Source organism: Brassica napus, chromosome A8 (assembly GCF_020379485.1).
Source record: "Brassica napus cultivar Da-Ae chromosome A8, Da-Ae, whole genome shotgun sequence".
In the NCBI taxonomy this organism is placed as follows: domain Eukaryota; kingdom Viridiplantae; phylum Streptophyta; class Magnoliopsida; order Brassicales; family Brassicaceae; genus Brassica; species Brassica napus.
In genome coordinates, this window is record NC_063441.1 from 7,847,416 (window position 1) to 7,869,597 (window position 22,182).

The window sequence follows — 22,182 nt, forward strand, 5'->3', positions numbered from 1 at the left end:
TGGGGAACCGAAATTCGCACTGTCGATTTCCGTTTAAATAAGGAAACTAAGAAAACCCTAGTTTCCCAGAGGACCCGGATATCTGTTAATTACCACACGTCAAGCAATCAGAACACGAGAATAACAACGATAAAAATAAGAAATCGAAAAGAGAGCAAAGTAGATCTTATTCCGAATCTGCGTATGAGCGTTACAACAAGGTATAAGCCTGGGCTCGAGAGCTGTCGGCGAGATTCCTAGTTCTAGCAACCCTAAGACGGCTAAACCTAATTGAGTCGCAGCTCGAAATAACAAAAACGGAAAGTTGCCTAAATCGCTCTAAGTGCTAAGTTTGCTCTGAAAAAGTCCCTCCCTCTGCTCCTCGCCTAGGACTCCTTATATACTAGCTCCAAGGTCGGTTTACGCTTTTACTCTTCTGCCCTTAAGCCGTCATAGCATAAAAATGGAGATATTCCATTTTTCCGATCTTCACAATTATCTTCAAAACTTCCGTATTTATCCGCGGAAACTTGACATTTATCCTTCCTCGTGGGCCAAGCGCGAACCATGCTGTGGTTCACGGGCTTTTGGTTAAGAAAAATCGTAGGATGGGCCTCGAGTCGTGTTTTAGGTCCCTTTGGGCCGTCTTCCGACTCGACACGTTTACTACGAGTTTTCCGCGGTTTCTAATCCGCGAAGTTTGATCGATGAATTAGAATAGCGGGAAACATAGACTGAGCTTGCTACGGTCTTCGGGAGATAGCATTCGAAGGTTTGACGAGAATGCAAGGACTGGTGTCGTATCGATGTTCGGAAAGGTTCAATCGCTACACAGCGACCGAACTTTGGCTCGAGCCCGGTCGCTATGTAGCGACCGAGCGAAACGAGTGCTCGGTCGCTACGTAGCGACGAGCTTCGGCTTGAGCTCGGTCGCTACGTAGCGACCGAGCGGGACGATCGCTCGGTCGCTACGTAGCGACCGAGCTTTGGCTCGAGCTCGGTCGCTACGTAGACGACGTAGCGACCGAGCGGGACGATCGCTCGGTCGCTACGTAGCGACCGAGCTGGCTGAGCTGGTCGCTCGGTGCGAACGTAGCGGCGCGGCGCTCGAGTCGTCGTGGCGTGGGGTCGTCGCTACGTACGACGAGCGGGTCGACGCGAGCGTGGGCGAGCGCGTCGGGACGTCCGGCTCGGTCGCTACCGATCGGATCGAGCGGGACGGTCGTCTGGTCGTACGACGAGCTTTGGCGAGCTCGGTCGCTACGTAGCGACCGAGCGGGACGATCGCTCGGTCGCTACGTAGCGACCGAGCTTGGCCGAGCTCGGTCGCTACGTAGCGACCGAGCGGGACGATCGCTCGGTCGCTACGTAGCGACCGAGCTTGGCTCGAGCTCGGTCGCTACGTAGCGACCGAGCGGGACGATCGCTCGGTCGCTACGTAGCGACCGAGCGGGACGACGTTCGTCGCTGCGTAACGACCTGTTTCGAGCTTTCGTCGGACGTCTCGATTCTTTCTTCCGCCAAGCTTTTTCGTAAGGAAGAATCTATTTCGAAAAGTACTCTTCGGAGAAACTCTTTTTCTTCTTCGGACGTTTTGAATGTTAAATTTGTCGTAACCGTTTTTGACCCCAACAGTTAGCCCCCCAGCCCGTTAGAGTTGTGACTCTAGCGGGCGGATAGATGACTTTGACAAGGTTAAGTGTATTGGACGAAATTTACAGTTTAAAACTCCGCGGAAAAAAGTTGTCGAGGCGACATTCCGAACCCATACTTCTATAAGTAGTGAGCTCTTGTCATTCATTTTCTTCACACCTTTCCTCCTTCATTTTCTTCAAAAACCTCTCTAGTTTCATAACTTTCCTTTCAACATGTCTTCCTCCCAAGGTGATAAGAAGGATTCCGACGTCGAGATGGGTGAGGCCACTTCTCCGGCTCCGGTTCCAACTTCTCCGGCGGAAGTGCCGGCTTGTGTTGCCGGTCATCTTTCTTTCCGAGAGAAACTAGTTCGTCGCCAAGCCGAGAAAGATTGGCTCAGACTGGCTCCGAGTTTCCGTCTTCCTCCGCGCAGGTCGTTGCCCCGTGTCATGGGACGGCGTCGCGGCTCCTCCCCGCAAGTCCTACCTGCGGGATCTTCCACGACTCCGATCCTCGTCGAGGACAAAGAGAAGGCCGCTGACTCTATGCCTCCGCCTCCAGCCAGAAAAGAAATCGTTCTGGCATTGCGTGCTCCTAGCGCTGTCCAGGCTACTCAGCCTAAGAGTCGGAAGAGGAAACTGGCCAAGAGCGGTGACGGGGGGAGACTTCGCAGCGAGGTGGGTCGAGCCTAGCATCGGGACTTCGCGGAAAGGTTTGTTTCTTGTTTGAATTCTCGATCGTCTTCGTGCATTCTTTTCATGGACTTAGTCTTAAGAATTTTTACCGTTCGCAGTTCATATCGTTGATCGATGGGATGATCAGCGAATGTGGTTCTGAGACCAGTCGTCTTTCCGGGGAGTTGGTGGAGCTTCAGGGCAGATGGTCCGAAACCGAGGCTATGTTGACGGCTGTCGAGGACTCTCACTCTGCGAAAGTGTCGAAGCTCGAGGTTGCGATAGGAGAGCTTGAGAGGGACTCGGGAAGACGGCGAGTTCCTTGCTTAAGGAAAAGAAAACCAGGAAGGCCAAATCCTCGGAGGTGCGTCGACTCCAGCGTCAGATCGAGAGTGACGCTGGACTAGCGCGCCGCGGGATCCAAGAGGCTACGGATGCCCTTCGTGCGGAGTTTCAGGCTCGCTTGGCGAAGATTTCTGCTTCCCTGGGTTCCCTCGAGTGTATCCGGAGCAGGGATTTCGCTTTGGCGACGATTGAGGGCGGGATGGCCGTGGTTCGGTCGTTCCAAAGTGAGACTCCCCCGACCTTGGAGGCCGAAGAGGCCCGACTGTCCGGCTGCAAGGGAGATATGGCGGCCGAGGATGGCGATTTCGGTCTCATCCTGGCCGACCTAAAATCCGCTTGCTTCCTTCCGACGTGTCCAGAAGACCCAGAGGGGAAAGATCCGATGGTCGGAGAGAACGGAAGCGACGCGGCTCCAGGCTCGGACGAGGCGGCGGGTGAAGAGGGAGCGTAAGTTCTGAGGGTGACTTGGGTTAGATCTCTTGCGAGAGATTTGTTTTTTTTTTTATGTCTTTATGCTTCGGCCTTGAATGGCCTTGTTTGTATTTCGGGACTGGCCGTGTGTGGCTTTGAATCCCTGCCGCTCCGCGGCTTTATGGTATGATAATCGGATAACGTTTTTTATGAATTTGTGAATAGTGGGGAGGAAGGTGATGAGTTGTCGTCTCATATCCTTCTTCGATTGTGAAATGTTTTATTCGAGACCTGTTTCGAGAGTTCTTCCGCGAGATGTGAACTCTGCGGGGGCGCTGAAGGTATCGAACGTAAACATAGAGGCGTGGTTTAAGAATCTCTTATCTTTCGATATCATGCCTTTGAGATGTTAGAGACCAGTGCGCTGGGTTTAGGGCAAGACCTAGGTTTACTTTCGGTTTAAGGATTGTGCGGTGACTAACCGGCTATCGTTTTTCCTGTCGCGATTTCTTCCTGATTCGTATCGATGTAAAGTCCGCGAAAAGTTCTCGGCTTATACGACTTGTTTGATACGAATCGAGCATCTCTCCGGAGACCGGAAGTGCTAGACCAAAATTTCGGATTTCTTTTATAGCGCTATTATCCTTGTGTCGGATGTAAGAGAGTCATCTCCATGAGATGGCTATGTCTGTTTAGGACGTTTGTGAGTTCGATGTGATCAGCATCGGACTTGGTGGCGTGTGCCGTTGTTTTGATTATATTTGCGCAAAATAAATGTTAATGTGTGCATATATGTGTCTTTTTGCGGAGATTTCGTTTGCTCGGAAGAAACAATTTTGAGGCATCTTTTGCGACGTCTCGCGATGCTAAAGGTTCGATTCTCCCAAGCGGCCGACCAATTTCCGAAGACCTCGTTGCGATTTCGCGGGTGAGGATGTTTTGATAAGTCGAAAACACCAAAAGTGCGGTAAGAAGTTTTTCGATTTTTTGGGAGTATACGAGTATACGTACCCACTCCCCCCTTTTTAATAAGGGAGGACAGCTGAATTTGCCTTTCGGCAAACTGCCTACGTACTCCTTGCGGAGATCAAGCCGTCTCGTAGTTCAGTGATTGCGAGTTGGTTCGTTTAGTGATAGTATTTTTTGAGATGCATCGCATTCCAGGTTCTAGGGATTTTTATGCCCTGCATGTTGGCTATTTCGTAAGAACCTGGTCGGACGACTTTTTCGATTTTATAGGGACCTTCCCAGTTTGCTCCGAGTTTTCCCGCGTTTCGTTCAGCGGTGTTTTGGAAGACTTTGCGAAGGACCAGATCTCCCTGATTGAACCTTCGGTTCCGTACGTTGGAGTTATAGTATCTCGCAGCGGCGTGCTGGTAGTTTTGAATTCGGATGAGCGCTCGATCCCGGCGTTCGTTAATGAGGTCGAGATCGTCCAAGAGCATAGCATTGTTGAGTTCCTCTCGTTCGGGTAAGAACCTTCTTCGAACACCGGGAAATTCTACTTCCGCGGGAATCATGCACTCCGCGCCGTATACCAAGGCGAAGGGAGTTTCTCCCGTTGCTCGCCTTGGGGTGGTACGGTGAGACCAGAGGACTCCCTCGAGTTCGTCGGCCCATCTACCTTTTTTGGCCTCCAAGCGTTTCTTCAGTCCGTCGAGAATGGTCTTGTTGATTGTTTCAGCCTGTCCGTTGCACTGCGGATATCTGGGAGTTGACTTGTTGAGTCGTATCTTCCACTTTTCGCAGAATGCCTCAAATCGGGTGGAAATAAATTGAGACCCGTTATCGGTTACGATTTCGTAAGGAACTCCATGCCTACAGATGATGTTTTTCCATACGAAATTCTCGACTTGGACGTCTTTTATACTCGCGTACGAGTCCGCCTCTACCCATTTTGAGAAGAAATCGGTAAGGACTAGAAGGAAACGCTTTTGCTTTGAATTATGCCGAGGTCCGACAATATCCATGGCCCAGCGCATAAAGGGATAAGGCGACGTGATGGAGGAAAGAACTTCGGCGGGCTGTCGGATAGTTGGCGCATGCCTTTGGCATTTTTCGCATTTTCGTGCGAATTTTTCGCAATCTCCGATCATTGTTGGCCAATAGTACCCGTGGCGTTTGATTTTCACGGCTAGTGATCTTCCGCCGGAATGGTTGCCGCATGAGCCGGAATGTATTTCCTCCATTACTTTCCTCGCCTTTTCTCCTTCCAGGCACGTCAGGAGTGGTCCGGAGAATCTCCACTTGTAGATTTCGCCGTCCACTGTTACGTAGCGTGCGGCCTGTGTTCGGATCTTGCGAGCTGACCATTTTTCGGCGGGCAGTTGCCCGTCGATAATGTAGTCTCGAATCGTCTGAAGCCATGGGGTATCACAACCGTAATCGGATTGCTCCGATGGTGGTGGTATCGTAATCTCTTCTTCCTCGTCGTCTTGACCCTCTATGAGATTGACAACGACTGGGGGTCCGATACTCGGATGTTCGATGAACTCGACCGGAATTACCCTTTTGAGTCCTGGATCGGAACTTGATGCTAAGGCCGCGAGGGCGTCCGCCTGGACATTCTCGGAACGGGGGATCCGGGTAAGGGCGAAACAGTCGAAGTCTTGAGCTAGACCTTGGACCAGTTTGAGGTACGCGTCCATCCGTTCGTCTCTGGCTTCATATTCTCCGCTGAATTGACTGGCCACTAACTGGGAGTCGCAGTAAGCGTGGAGATTGCGTATTTTTAAGCCGTGAGCCAAACGTAGACCTGCGATCAATGCTTCGTATTCGGCCTCGTTGTTTGAGGCATGGAATTCCAATCTGAACGATTGTTCCAGGATCTCGCTTGTTGGAGATGTGAGACGGATCCCGATACCCGATCCTTGCTTGGATGAAGATCCGTCGACGTGGAGGAGCCAGGTGGAATTTGGTTCCTCGTTGGTTATCGCTCCCGTTGGAAGTTCGACCAAAAAGTCTGCGAGCACCTGTGATTTTGCGCTCGTCCTTGGTCGGTATTCGATGTCATACTCGCTCAACTTGACCGCCCACTTCGCCAATCGGCCTGATTGACTTGGGCTATGCAAAATTGTCCGTAAGGGAAAAGTCGTGAGGATAACAATCGTGTGGGATTGGAAATATGGTCGTAGTTTTCGGGCCGATGTTACGACCGCGCATGCCAATTTTTCCATCAACGGATACCTAGATTCGGCATCCAGCAAGGTTTTGCTTATGTAAAAAATAGGTTTCTGCTCCCCGCGTTCTTCCCTGATCAGGACTCCGCTTACGGCTGTTGCCGATACCGCGATGTACAAGAACAAAGGCTCTCCTTCCACGGGTTTTGCGAGGACTGGAGGAGTAGCTAAATAACGCTTCAGCTGTTGGAAGGCGTTTTCGCACTCTTCCGTCCATTCGAATTTTTTATTTCCTCGCAGGACGTCGTAGAAGGGCAGGCACTTATCTGTTGATCGTGAGATAAATCGGTTAAGTGCTGCGATTCTGCCGGTCAGTCTTTGGACTTCCCGTTTATTCTTCGGCGAAGCCATCTCGATTAGAGCGTTGATCTGTTTTGGATTTGCTTCGATACCGCGGTTGGTGACCAAGTAGCCGAGGAATTCTCCTGATGCCACGGCGAATCTGCATTTCGTCGGGTTGAGCTTCATGTTATGGGAGTTTAGTTGTGCGAAGCATTCTTCGAGATGTGACACGTGATCCCTTGCTTTGAGGGATTTGACAAGCATGTCGTCGATATAAACTTCCATCGTTTTTCCGAGTTGTTTGGAGAACATTCGGTTCACGAGTCGTTGGTAAGTTGCTCCAGCGTTTTTGAGGCCGAAGGGCATTACCTCATAGCAATAGGTTCCGCGATCGGTAATGAACGCAGTCTTCTCACGATCGTCGGGATTCATCCTAATTTGATTATAGCCTGAGAAAGCGTCCATGAAGGATAGGAGTTCGTTGCCCGCCGTTGCTTCTACCAATCGATCGATATGTGGTAGAGGGAAGCTATCCTTTGGACATGCCTTGTTTAGGTCGGTAAAATCTACGCAAACTCGCCACTTCCCGTTTTTCTTTTTGACTACTACGGGGTTGGCGAGCCAGTCGGGTATCTTACTTCTGTTATCGACCCAACTTTAAGCAGTTTTTCGACCTCATCGTTTACTGCAGTAGCACGTTCGGGTCCCAGCTTCCGTCTTTTCTGTTTGACGGGTTTGAATGTTGGGTCGATGTTCAGCTCGTGACATGTTATGTTAATGTCGATTCCTGGCATATCTTCCGCAGCCCACGCGAAAGTATTAAGGTTCTTTTTAAGACAGGTTATGAGTTCTGTCTTTAAAGGCTCGTGGAGATTGGCTCCGATCTCGACGCAGCGTTCTGGGAAGGCTTCGTCGAGACAGATCGTTACCACGGGTTCACAAGTTGGCTCGCGTTTTTCATCTAGAGCTGCGAAGATACGAGATTGCCAGAAAAATTCCGCTGAATCCTGACTTCGCGTATCTTTGCTGGAGGTCTCTTTCTCCGCTTTCTTAGGAGTAATTTCGAGGATCGGTCTCTTTCGTTTTAGTTCCGCGGCGAAACAAACCTGAGAAACTCTTGGATTTCCCCAGATTACCTCGACTCCGTTAGGGGTCGGGAACTTGAGGCAAAGATGGTAGGTTGATGGGATTGCACGCATGGTGTTCAGCCATGGCGTCCCCATGATAACGTTGTAAGATGCGGGGCGGTCGACGACTAGAAACTCTGTGATGTTTGTCACGGTTCCGGCTTTGACAGCGAGTCTAATCGATCCGTAGGCCATGGTCGTTTCCCCCGAAAGCCCTAGCAGTGGGCTTTGGCATTTTGCGATCTCGGATTGACTGATCCCCATCTTTTCAAGAGTGTCTTTGAAGATGATATCGGCCGAGCTTCCGGTATCGATTAGTACTCTAGCGACGTCGATATCTCGAATTGTCAACTCGATAACAAGGAGATCGTTCCGAGGTTTGGCTCGATCGACTGTTTCTCCCCCCCTGAATGAGATGACATTCGCGCACGTCGAATTTCGCATGTCGTTCCTGATCGTTGAGTGGTTTTTGCGGGTTAGATTGATCCGTAAGTCCCCCTCCTTCTAGCGCCAAACTGTGGGAACCGAAATTCGCACTGTCGATTTCCGTTTAAATAAGGAAACTAAGAAAACCCTAGTTTCCCAGAGGACCCGGATATCTGTTAATTACCACACGTCAAGCAATCAGAACATGAGAATAACAACGATAAAAATAAGAAATCGAAAAGAGAGCAAAGTAGATCTTATTCCGAATCTGCGTATGAGCGTTACAACAAGGTATAAGCCTGGGCTCGAGAGCTGTCGGCGAGATTCCTAGTTCTAGCAACCCTAAGACGGCTAAACCTAATTGAGTCGCAGCTCGAAATAACAAAAACGGAAAGTTGCCTAAATCGCTCTAAGTGCTAAGTTTTCTCTGAAAAAGTCCCTCCCTTCTGCTCCTCGCCTAGGACTCCTTATATACTAGCTCCAAAGTCGGTTTACGCTTTTACTCTTCTGCCCTTAAGCCGTCATAGCATAAAAATGGAGATATTCCATTTTTCCCGATCTTCACAATTATCTTCAAAACTTCCGTATTTATCCGTGGAAACTTGACATTTATCCTTCCTCGTGGGCCAAGCGCGAACCATGCTGTGGTTCACGGGCTTTTGGTTAAGAAAAATCGTAGGATGGGCCTCGAGTCGTGTTTTAGGTCCCTTTGGGTCGTCTTCCGACTCGACACGTTTACTACGAGTTTTCCGCGGTTTCTAATCCGCGAAGTTTAATCGATGAATTAGAATAGCGGGAAACATGGACTGAGCTTGCTACGGTCTTCGGGAGATAGCATTCGAAGGTTTGACGAGAATGCAAGGACTGGTGTCGTATCGATGTTCGGAAAGGTTCAATCGCTACACAGCGACCGAACTTTGGCTCGAGCCCGGTCGCTATGTAGCGACCGAGCGAAACGAGTGCTCGGTCGCTACGTAGCGACCGAGCTTCGGCTTGAGCTCGGTCGCTACGTAGCGACCGAGCGGGACGATCGCTCGGTCGCTACGTAGCGACCGAGCTTTGGCTCGAGCTCGGTCGCTACGTAGCGACCGAGCGGGACGATCGCTCGGTCGCTACGTAGCGACCGAGCTTGGCTGAGCTCGGTCGCTACGTAGCGACCGAGAGGGACGGTCGCTCGGTCGCTACGTAGCGACCGAGAGGGACGGTCGCTCGGTCGCTACGTAGCGACCGAGCTTTGGCTCGAGCTCGGTCGCTACGTAGCGACCGAGCAGGACGATCGCTCGGTCGCTATGTAGCGACCGAGCTTGGCTGAGCTCGGTCGCTACGTAGCGACCGAGCGGGACGATCGCTCGGTCGCTACGTAGCGACCGAGCTTGGCCGAGCTCGGTCGCTACGTAGCGACCGAGCGGGACGATCGTTCGGTCGCTACGTAGCGACCAAGCCTTGGCTTGAGTTCGGTCGCTACGTAGCGACCGAGCGGGACGATCGCTCGGTCGCTACGTAGCGACCGAGCGAGACGGACGTTCAGTCGCTGCGTAACGACCTGTTTCGAGCTTTCGTCGGACGTCTCGATTCTTTCTTCCGCCAAGTTTTTTCGTAAGGAAGAACTTATTTCGAAAAGTACTCTTCGGAGAAACTCTTATTTTCTTCTTCGGACGTTTTGAATGTGAAATTTGTCGTAACCGTTTTTGACCCCAACATTGAATATGCAATCCTATGATCAAGTTCTAGTTAGCAAGGCTAAAACAAACAATGAATACAAATCAATCATGAATATCACAACAAGGCAGATCTATAGTTTGGGGCTAATCCCACAAACCTATCTGAACCCTGGATCTAATAATTGAACTACTCAGACATAGCAAAGCAATTCATAACAATAAAGAAATAGAAACTCATAGTATAGATGAAAAGAAATGATAACAAGGAGTTCCAATCACAAGTGATCTTCTCTCCAAAACTTGTAACAGAAAGGTCTCTACCCAAAAAAACTCTCTCGCCGTCAAAACACTTAGGCAGTATATAATCTACTAGGTTAAAAACTCGTCAGGGCATTTTCGTAATTTAGCTTGGCCTTGGTTTTTAAGTCTGCTTAATCCAAAATGTCGTGTGTCTGATGTCTCGACATCGATCGATAGTACTTGTGTACATCGATCGATGGTACTTGTGTACATCGATCGATATTAATCTTCATTTGTCGAGGCATCTCCTGGTATCGATCGTCAGCACTGATGTGCATCGATCGATTGTTCTTCCTCTCGTCGACCTCTACGTGGTCAGCTCGGGTGAAATGTCCTTTAAGCTCCAAAATGCTCCAAAGTCATAGCTTTACTCCGAAATGCACCTGAACCTGAAAACATACCTAGAAGAATAGAAAACATAGATATATATATATATATATATATATATATATATATATATATAGTAAAACACCTATATACCATGGATGAAAACGGGTCAAATCCAAGGTATATGACCGGACCAGCCCGAATTGACACTCCTAGGTCCAATAGGACTTTCGATCTTTTATACCACTTTGGACATATTTTACCCTTTTGCAGTAGAAAAATAGTATTTTAAGTTTTAAAATTTTCAAAAAATATGAAAACTATTTGAAAAAAAGTAAGACTATTTGTATATTTAAAAAATAATAATAATAATTTATGTAACCATATTTTATTTTATGTCCTACCTAAGTATAGAATACTCATTCTAGCAGTCTATTTAGTTTAGAACTCAGATACAAAGTACATTACAATGATTTAACTTGGATGTAAAACATAAACAACATTTTCTTACTTATTCTACTCTTGCTAGAATTTGTTTTATTTCATTATAGCAAGATAACAGTGGTCTACATCTACCTCGAATACGTGTTGTAAAGTTTACTCTATGGTCTAACTTAGGGTATGAATGGTGACTAAGAAACGACGAGGAACAAATGTATTTCCTAACATTCTTTAAAAAAATCACCATTCATAAGAAATAATTTTTCCTTCTCATTCCCTACCATTCTTTTTTTGTAGAGAAATAAAGAACAAATTAATTACTTGTTAAATATGGGATAGAACAACCATTCCCTTTCGTTCCTGCAATTCTATTCCTCTACATTCTTTTCTTATTCGTTCATCTTGTTTCTAGAATGGTCATTAGTGGGACCCTTAATTTATTTATGTTTCTTTTAACTTATTCTAACTATAACTTTAGAGCGTGCTTGGAAAAAAAATATATATCTCAACTATTAGCCATTGTCCTAATCTACATATTTTATGTATTCCACTAGAATAAGGAAAAAATGGAAGTTACCATAATTCAGTTATTATCTTTCTTAAATCTACCTTGAATCTATAATAAATCTCACATAATATTTTTTCTTCCACATTTTTCTCTCCCATTATCTTTTTCTCTTTTGTTCTCTGTTTATTTTTTTTTCTTCATCCATCTCACCATCTCACTATCTCTTCACTCTATCAACACAACATAGTTATTATCTATGTTAAATCGGGTGTATGAATATCTGATTGCAGTGACCAGTGAAGTTTCGTAGTTGGCAAATGGACATGTCGTTAGTGCCCAGTCCAGTCCAAGCCTTAGAGCATTCTCGTCTTCTCTTTTTAGAGAAAATCTTGCTTTTAAACAATTTGGATTGGTCACGAAACTTTTCCAACAAATCAGAGAGTTATAAATCAACATCTCACATGTATCATCATCAATCATTGGTACACAATTTACGGCCTAAAGCTTAAGAAAACCAGATAAAAAAAGTTTACAAGAAGCCATCATCACTAACACGACCTAACACTTAACATCAATACTCTCAGCTTCTCTGTTATTCGTCTTCTCGTACCCAATCACATAACCGGCAAATGCCTTGAGTAAAGTGGTGTGTTATTGCATTGCTTATCTTCTCGAATCTCCAACACGTCCATGTCAACTTCTTGCTTTTGTTTCTGCTATGCATTACCGTATACACCTCACCGCTTTGTCCATACCCGCTTGCTCCATGGTTTGGTCCAAGTTTTGCCAACTGTCTTGAAGCGTCGATGAACCCACGCACGTCTCTCACTGTGTGGTGGTTGTTGAACCAACATCTTTTGCTTTCTTAGGATCTTGAACTATCATCCCACTAAACACAAGGGCACAACTCAAAACCTCCATTAGCTAAAGAGAAGCCAACACAAACAATCATTATTAAGCAATCAATAGCAAAATTCTCCATGAGTTTCATCAAGATTCCACATTGCTCAGTTTATGATCATTCACTATATTAACATGATTGGATCTGCTGAATAACGAAACATGCAGCTCTTGGATGTAAATGGAAATATAGTTAAGGATGAAGAAGGATTAGTAGCCATTGCTATTAGTTATTTTAGGCAGATCTTTGAATCATTTAACCCTGAGGACATTGAAGAGGCACTAGCTCAAGTCCCTACGACGATCACTGGGGCAGTGAATGACAACCTTATAGCTCCAGTCACTGAATGGGAGGTCAAATTAGCGCTTTTTGCGATGCATCCAGATAAGGCTCTACGACCAGATAGGATGACTGCGCTTTTCTATCAGAAATTTTGGGATATTGTAAAGGAGGATTTGACTCTTATGGTTAATAAATTCCTTTTTGAGAGGACGGGGACTGAATGATACGAATATATGTCTCATTCCAAAGACAACAAAGCCTAATGAAATGGCTCAATTAAGACCTACTAGCTTGCGTAATGTTAGCTACAAGATAATTTCTAAGGTCTTATGCCAGAGAATGAAGAAAGTGCTACCAGGCCTGATATCAGAAACACAATCAGGTTTTGTTGCTGGAAGACATATTTTAGACAACATTATGATTGCTCAAGAAATGTTCCACGCTCTGCGAACTAAACGAAGTTGACGCAGTAAAAGGATGGCCATTAAAACGGACATGAGCAAATCATATAACATGATGGAATGGTCGTTTCTTGAAGCTGTCATGCGTAAGATGGGTTTTTCAGAGACATGGATCACCTGGATAATGTGATGTATTACGTCGGTGAAATATAAGGTACTCATGAATGGAAATCCAAGAGGAAATATTGTTCCTGGTAGAGGCCTACGCCAAGGAGATCCTTTGTCTCCTTTCATCTTTATTCTATGCACGGAAGCGCTCGCTAGCCTTCTCAATCATGTAGAGAGCCAAGGGAAGATAACGGGGATGCGGATCACACGCGCGTGTCTTTGGTATCCCACCTTCTCTTTGCTGATGATAGCATTTTCTTCTATAAGGCGGAGCTCTGTGAATGTGAAGAAGTAATGAAAGTAGGCATGAAGTATGGTAAAGCATCAGGTCAATGTATCAACTTTGATAAATCGTCCTTACTCTTTGGTAAGCGGATTAATGCAAATATTAGACAAGAGATTAAATATGCACTTGGAATACAAAACGAAGGAGGAATGGGAACTTACCTAGGTATCCTGGAAGACATAAGTGGTTCCAAGTGCAAACTTTTTGCATTCCTCAAGGATAAGTTGATGCATAGAGTGAATGGATGGACAGGTAGATGGTTCTCAAAAGGAGGGAAGGAAGTGCTGATTAAATCCATTCTGCTTGCACTTCCGACTTACGTTATGTCTACCTTCCTGCTCCCTTTGGAGATATGTGAAAACGTAGCAAGTGCTATTGCTCAATTCTGGTGGAGTTCAAATCCACCAAAAAGAGGAATACACTGGGCGGAATGAAAAAAGGTCTGTTTACCAAGAGAGGAGGGTGGGACTGGGTTTCGTATGATCCATGAGTTCAGTCTGGCACTATTGGCAAAACAATTATGGAGGCTAGTTCAATTTCCTGATTCCTTGGTTTCCCGGGTCTTGAGAGGAAGATACTATAGATTGAGTTCACCACTCAGAGTAAATTCTGCTAGCAAGCCATCGTATGTGTGGACTAACATTTCTACTGCAAGGAAGTTGTTATTAATGGGAATTAGACAGAAGATACATTCAGGTTATGAAGTCAAGGTGTGGGAGGATCCGTGGATTCCAACGACCCCTGCGAGACTAGCTATCCCTGCAGCGCCAGTTATGCATCCTAATCTGAGAGCTAGCGATCTCATTAATCAGGTATCGAAGGATTGGGATGTTGGTCTATTGGAAAACTATGGCAATCTTGATGACATACCTCTTATAAGGAGTTTAGCCATAAGCTCAACTCATCGTCGGGATACGTTCTGCTGGAACAACACAAGGAATGGTCAATACACGGTTAAATCTGGATATTGGGTGGCTCAGAATTTATTATAGGCAGCGGAGGAGAAGGAGGTCTTGGAGCCGAGTATCATAAAGCTTCAAGCCTTTGCTTGGAAGTTAAGGCACCTGCGAAGATATGTCATATTATATTGCAATTGTTAACCGGTCATGTGGCGGTAACGAGGAACTTTACAAGACGCAATATAAGGTGTGATAACTACTGCCCAAGATGTGAGAAACTAGAAAAATCTGTAACCCATGCCATATTTAATGCATGCCCGCCAGCTCTACAAGCTTGGTCCTTATCATCGACTCCAACAAGCCCAGATATATTTCCACTACCAAGTGTCTACACAAATATGGATTACCTATTCTGGAGGAAAAACAACATTATCGAGACAGAACGAGACAAGGATCTTTATCCTTGGATAATCTTGTATATTTGGAACGCTAGCAAATGACAAACTTTTTCAGGGGGATAAACAGAGATGCTTTGGAGCTAGTTCGACATGCAGAAAGTGAATGTCAAGCCTGGTTTGATGCGAACGAAGTGGTACAACCAGTAGTACAAGATAGCAATACTGAGGATCCCCAAGTCATAAGCTTGGGTAATTTTTGCTTGTTAGATGGATCTTGGACAGCTTCTGCTCAATTTAGTGGATGTGGATGGGTCTGGATGGACAGTGGTGAGAACATTCAACTTGAGGGGACAAGAAATTTCACTCGACGAGAATCAGCCTTGCATTCAGAGGTAGAAGCACTGCGATGGGAAAGGGAGAACATGCTTCAACATTCAACATGCCAGAGCTTTAGGACAGACTGTAATGAGCTGATTGCAATGATAAAGGAACCTCATGCCTCGCCAAGCTTTGCGACGGAATTGGAAAGGATAGAGACGCTACATATGCTTCCCGGATTTCAACATCACTCACATTCCACGAGCGCACAATCAGATTTCAGACTTTTTTTTAGCTAAAACTACTAGATCCTTCCATAGGAAGTTACATTTATTGGTTGTTCTATTCCGGTCTGGTTACCCAGACCACCACAAGTTTTTGAGTAATAGAATGGCATTTTGACGTCAAAAAAAAAAATGAAACATGAGTACACAATTTTACCTCTTCTGTCCATCGGTATAGTACTCTTGCCCGGGATATTTGTATAATTTTTAGTTAAATTAAAATTTTTACATTTATATTTGAATATAAATTGTGTATATATATTTTAATCTATTTTAAGTTATTAAATTAAAAATTTAAATTTTTGCATTTATTCATTGCCTTGTGTCTAACAAATTTAAAATAATTTAACTCACAAATCATATGTAGAATGATAACTAAGATGAGTAAAAATTAACTGAACATATATATGATTTAAATACATTTTATCTTATTTATTTAGGGATTGTATAAAATAATCGTAACATTTACAGCCAATTTAAACTTTGTTTTAACTTTAGATCAGCTATATTATTAAAAGTGAAGTCCCTTTTGGTACTGTTTGGAAACTTAGATAGTATATTAAATGAAAGTTGTTTGGAAACAAGGATAGCAGATTAAATATTTTTTTTTACATATTTAGTCACTGTATTTATTTCTCATTTACAGATTCTGTCGTTTGGAAACTTGGATAACATATTAAATGAGAATTGTTTGGAGATAGTAGGTTAAATATTTCTTTTTATTTACACATTTAGCCGTTGTATTGCTTTCTTATTTATAAATCTGCCACTTCACATAAAATCAAAAAATTAAATTAATTACAATGAATTATTATTTCTTTTTGCTGAAAATACAAACACAAACTGTAATATATAGTATATATTAATCTGATACAATACAATTTTCAAGAAAACCAAATATCATAAAATTAATAATAATTCATAAAATCTACTGCAAAAAATTAAATCATTTTTAAATAAATAAACAAAAAACTCAATAAATTAATATATGAATATTACAATTACATCAAATTGCATCAAGTTATAAAATTATAAATATAATATTACATACATATAAAAAATTATTATCAAACATCTATATTATAATATAATATATTTTACTCTAAATATATTTTACAAAACATAAAAGTATAAATAGATATTTTATAAAATCAATGGTTTATAAATTTACATTGAATGTAAGTTAAATCCAACACCCGCGCGGGACGCCGATCAAGATCTAGTTGAGTTATTATAATACCAAACTGAACAGTCTAATAGTAGAAATAAAATTGAATCAAAAATCCAAACGTAAGAGTAATATTATTCAGTTCATGAAAATACATTATAAATAAAAAAATAAAATAGACTAAAGACAAACTTTTAAAACAAACCATCAATGACTGTCCAAAAAAAACTAATGACTCTGCAAATTAAGAATTTCGGCCTTGTCTCAAATGGCATAGATCTGAGGATGTTGTTGGATACAAAAAATTGAGACATACCCTTGCACATGCTCTTAAGTTGTTTTCAAACATCCGGTTACATACCAAGTTGATTACAGTTTCATAGCACAGAGAACACTGATTTTATGTTACAATCCCGAAATCAATTATGATGAGTAGACAATGCACGCAAATATCTTCGCACAACATATACGTCAATAGATTTTATTGAATGCACAATCAAAAAGGAAAGCCATGAAACAATGAACACATATAAAAGCATATTTGGGAGATCAGATTTAATTTTCTAACTAAGAAAACTAAATAATAATTTTTTTAATACATGTAGTATAGAATTCAAAGATTGTATAAAGACTAACTCTCTTTATTAATGATTAAAAAAACTCACTCAAAAACTTAAGCTTTCAATCTCTAAATCCCACGAGTTATGCTACACTTTGACATATCTTTATATAGAGATTATAAACTCCTAGTCCTATTAGATAATGTATCTTAGATAACTCCTAAATATATTATAAACCTTAAACACAATAGGATTAGATATTTGCTTGCATCTCAAGCTATCTTTTGATTCACGCTTATCCCAACATTCTTCCCCTTAAGCTTGAAATCATTTCTCACCACCTCTTGCATTGCAATCAGATCTTTCATCTCCTTGAACTTGATTCTTCCAAGAACCGTAGTCAAGATATCAGCCTTTTGTAGATCACCAGAAACATGCTCCACGATTATTTGACCTCTTTCCACACACTCCCTAATAAAGTGAAACCTTGAGTGTATGTGCTTGCTCCTACCATGGAACAATGGATTCTTGGTAAGGGCTATTTCCGACTGATTATCGATTCTGATCACCACCTTCTCGACCGGTTGCTCTGTGACTTCACTAAGTACTTCTTGTATCCAAATGGCCTGCTTTTCCGCCTCTGTCCCAGCCATGAACTATGCTTCACAGCTTGAAAGCGCGACCGTTTCTTGCTTACCAGAACACCAAGTGATTAAGCTGTCTCCAAGGTAGAAGATATGTCATGTGGTGCTTCTCCCATCGTCTTTATCAATATTATGGCTACTATCACTATAGCCAATCAGATTTGGAACTTTGGGTGTTGTTCGAGTAAAGACGAGTCCAAGTGATGGTCGATCCTTGTAGGTATCTGAGACAATGCTTCATTGCAGCCTCATGAGACACCTTTGAACTCTGCATGTATCGGCTCAAAAATCCCACCGTATACGACATATCCGGCCTAGTGTGTAGGAGATACCGTAGACAACCCACGTTCTTGTGATACCTCGTCGCATCTACATCTTCCTCTTCAATCGACTTGGCCAACTTCAAACCGTTCTCCATTGGTGTATGTGACATATTGCAGTTCTTCATTCCACTCTCCTCCAAGATTTTCAAAGCATATCGTTGTTGATTTAAGGTTATGATCCCTTCATCTTGACATACTTTAATACCGAGATAGTAACTCAGCTTGCCAAGGTCGCTCATGTCAAACTTTGACGCCATCTCCTTCTTGAAAGCTTCGATAATCTCAGCGCTTGCACCGGATAAAGAGATCGTCAACGTACACAGCCACCACTAGAATACACGAGTTCACCGTCTTTCTGTAAACAGAGGGTTCTTTGGAACATCTTTTAAAACTGAGATCAAGTAATGACAGGTTTAGTTTGATGTTCCATGCCCTTGGTGCCTGTTTTAAACCGTACAACGCTTCCTTGAGTTTATAAACTTTTTTTCTCACTTCCTTTCACTTCGAAGCCTTCAGGCTGGGTCACATAAACTGTTTCCTTGAGTTCTCCGTGTAAGAAAGCCGTTTTAACATCCAGATGATGCACCTCCCAACCATTTGTTGCAGCAATGCTTACAAGTAGTCTGATGGTCTCGATTCTGGCTACTGGTGCATACACTTCATCAAAATCAATCCCATGTTTTTGTACCTACCCCTTTGCTACTAGGCAAGCTTTGTACTTCTTGATAGACCCGTCAGCGTTACGTTTGATCTTAAAGATCCATCTCAAACCGATTGGCTTTACTCCATCCGGAAGCTCGACCAGGGTCCACACCTCATTCTTTTCGATGGAATGTAGTTCATCTTCACATGCTTCTATCCACTCTATCAGTTCACTTGCTTCCTCGAAAGTTCTTGGTTCACCATTCAGACACAGCAACAACATCTCTCCTTCTTCTTCGGCCAATAAGACATAGTCATCAAGGTATTTTGGTCGCGAAGTTTGTCTTTCACTTCTTCTCAATACTCTGTTTTCACCACCAACTTCGCTTTCTCCACCACCTTCGCTTTTATCATCTTCTATTTTTATTATATCCTTTTCTGTTTCACCTGTTTCTTCATTCTCACGGTTGTCTCCCGTTTGTTCTAACCCTCGTGGTTGATCAGATGGTTTAGCTTCAGTTGCCGGCTCCGATATTTTGTGATTTCCAAACTCACCGAGTTCAACAACGAAGTCATTATAACTCTTTTTCTCTGAATCACTTCTTTTCCAATTCCAACCTTTAGTCTCATCAAACACCACGTCATGACTGACCACAATTTTCTTAGTCTCAGGATCAAGTAGCCTGTAGGCCTTTGAGCCAGGCTAGGTTCTAAGATGAACAAGCCTTCTCGATCTATCATCTAGTTTCTTAGCTGAGCCTTCTCAATCTTTTCATAGCCAAGTCAACCAAAGATACATAAATGATTCAAATTTGGTTTTTTTTTCCTTAAGACTTCATAAGGCGTCTGATCTTGTAACGACCTTGTTGCTATTCTATTGATTAAATAGGTTGCATGTCGGATTGCCTCACCCCACAAATGATTCATTATATGCATATGCTTCAAGATGCTCCTGGCCATCTCCATTGATGTCCTGTTACGTCTCTTAACTACTCCGTTCTGCTGGAAAGTGTACGGAGCAGTGAGATGTCTCATGATGCCTTCTTCCTCGCAGAATGAATTGAACTCATGTGAAACGAATTCACCCCCTCGATCGGTTCTGAAGGTTTCTATGTTCTCTCTAAGTTCTTGTTCTATCAGACCCGTCAGCTTTTTAAACTTTCCAAAAAATTCACTTTTCTGTTTAAGGAGAATATTCCACATGTATCTTGTATGGTCATCAATGATCACAAATATATATTTATTTCCAGCCATTGTACTCGGCGTAATAGGGCCACAACAATCTCTGTGTAGGAGCTCAAGTGGTCTTGTTGCTCTGTACATTGTTGCTTGTGGAAACACCTTTCTTGCTTGTTTCCCAAGTAAGCATGAAGAACACAACTCTTTCTTGACATTGACGCCATGAATACCGCCGACGAGTTCCTTTTGTATCATCCTTTTCATCGTAGCGGTGTTGACGTGGCCAAGTCTCGCATACCACCTATTTGACTCACTGATCTCACTTAAACATAGCTGCGTTGAGTCTTTGATTCACATACAACCTTGTAGAGCCGATTCTTCGATTTGTTGGCTTGAATAAGGAGCTTTCCATGTTTGTCATGCATCGTGAGATGGTTTCCTCTCAGTCTTATATCACATCCCGACTCCGTTGCTTGACCGAGACTGATTATATTTCTCCTCAAATCAGGTATGAAATACACATCATTCATCTTCCTTGCTTCCCCATTCATATCTATGAAGGAGATAGTCCCCTTTCCTTTAATATCAATTCTGGAATCGTCACCGAACCTTACTTTTCCCGTGACAAGTTTGTCTATCTCTGAGAAGTACCTTTGATCTCCTGTCATGTGATTGCTGGCTCCATTGTCTAAGTACCATATGTCTTCTGCATCCATACATGTTTCATCCTTCTCGGGGACACAGTTCTGGTCATTGAGATAGACAACCTCATGCATCATCAACTCATCTGCGTCCTGAGTGTCGCTATTGTCGGTCTCCTGAGCCTCCTGCAACTTAAGGATACGGTCAGGACAATCAGTAACGTAGTGTCCTAGTTTGTCACAGCGATAGCATGTAACTTTTGATGCATCTCTGTCTCCAATGTAACGTCATCGTCCACGGCCTCTGTAGTATGACCTTCCTCTGCCTCTGCCACGATAGTATCGATTGTCTATGTTGTAATCTTGGTTAGACTGCATAGCTTGTAGCTCGGAGTTCGCATACATCAGTTTGTTTTGCTCCTCTTGTAGTTCCTCTTCTTCACTTTCATAAGCTTTCATACGGTCCATGATGTCTTCAAAGCTTGTATTATTTAGATCTAGTACTTGCTCAAGAGAAGCCACAATATGAATATACTTCCTCCGTGGTAGACTGGTTAGAAATTTCTTGACTAACTTTTGTTCTTCTATGCTGACTCCTAGAGCTGCAGATTTTGACACGATCTCGGACAATTTTCCTCCAAACTCATCGACTGACTCTGTTTCTTTCATACTCAAGCGATCAAAATCAGCCATCAATGTTTGTAACCTTGCCTCTTTAACTCTTTCAGCTCCTACATGTCGAGTTTTGATTGCTTCCCATACTTTCTTGGCGGTGCTTAGTTCGCCAACTTGGAGAATTAAGACTTCTGGTATGGATTGAAACAATAACGCCATCGCCATGTCATTCTTCTCTCCTTCGGTTACTTCTTCTTCGATCGCTTCCCAAACCTTGTGTACTTTAAGTGCGATTTTCATTCTGATCGCCCATACCGAATAATTGGTTGCAGTAAACATTGGACATCGTATAGAAGAGGATCCCCCTTCTTTCTCGGTTTTGATGTTGCTGTCGCAGCAACAATTTCTCCATGCATCTCTTCTTCTTCTTAGCTCTGATACCAAATATAGAATGCAAAGATTGTATATAGACTAACTCTCTTTATTAATGCTTAAGAAAACTCACTCAAAAACTTAAGCTCTCAATCTCTAAATCCCATTAGTTATACCACACTTTGACATATTCTTATATAGAGATTATAAACTCCTAATCCTATTAGATAACATATCTTAGATAATTCCTACATATATTATAAATCTCAAACACAATAGGATTAGATCTTTGCTTGCATCTCAAGCTATCTTTTGATTCAAGCTTATCCCAACAGGTAGCTGGATGGATAAATCACCATTTTCATTCGTCCATCAAATCTAGTTCATATTCCAATTAAGTTATTTCGTACTTCAAAACTAACATTACTCTTTTGCTTTTATTTGCTTTTCCATCTTTTTGATGTATCTTTTCTGTGATCCTTAGATTCTCTATCTTTGGAACATTTTCCCTTTTCTTTGGGTTGGAAATTCATCTTCTTGCTGAAAAAATTGATGATAGAACTCTTGATTGTAGGGCTAGTCAAGAATAATTTGTGTTCATTACTTATGAAAAAAGGCAAGATGATTATAAGTATAACCATTGGTTCATTGTGTATTGCAAACCGAAGACCATTTGTCATTCTCTTGATTAAAACAATCATATATTGTTTGTTGTTTCTTCGGCAGAGAACTTATTCAATTTAGATATATCATATAGTGTACATGAGTTAATACAAAAACAATAAAATACTGCAGAATGTACATGT

General features: G+C 43.1%; 2 protein-coding genes across 2 annotated transcripts; both read right to left on the minus strand.

Annotated features, from left to right (window-relative positions):
• Positions 1-17,749: 17,749 nt before the first annotated feature.
• LOC106418814 (uncharacterized mitochondrial protein AtMg00810-like) lies at positions 17,750-18,184 on the minus strand. The gene has a single exon (XM_013859568.2). The coding sequence runs from the start codon at positions 18,182-18,184 to the stop codon at positions 17,750-17,752; it is 435 nt and encodes a 144-aa protein (XP_013715022.2).
• A 1,887-nt stretch (positions 18,185-20,071) lies between these two features.
• Positions 20,072-21,304, minus strand: LOC106418813. Its single transcript, XM_013859567.2, has 2 exons — positions 20,716-21,304; positions 20,072-20,619 (listed from the first exon to the last, which is right to left on the minus strand). The coding sequence occupies exons 1-2, from the start codon at positions 21,302-21,304 to the stop codon at positions 20,072-20,074; spliced, it is 1,137 nt and encodes a 378-aa protein (XP_013715021.2).
• Between the last annotated feature and the right edge of the window lie 878 nt (positions 21,305-22,182).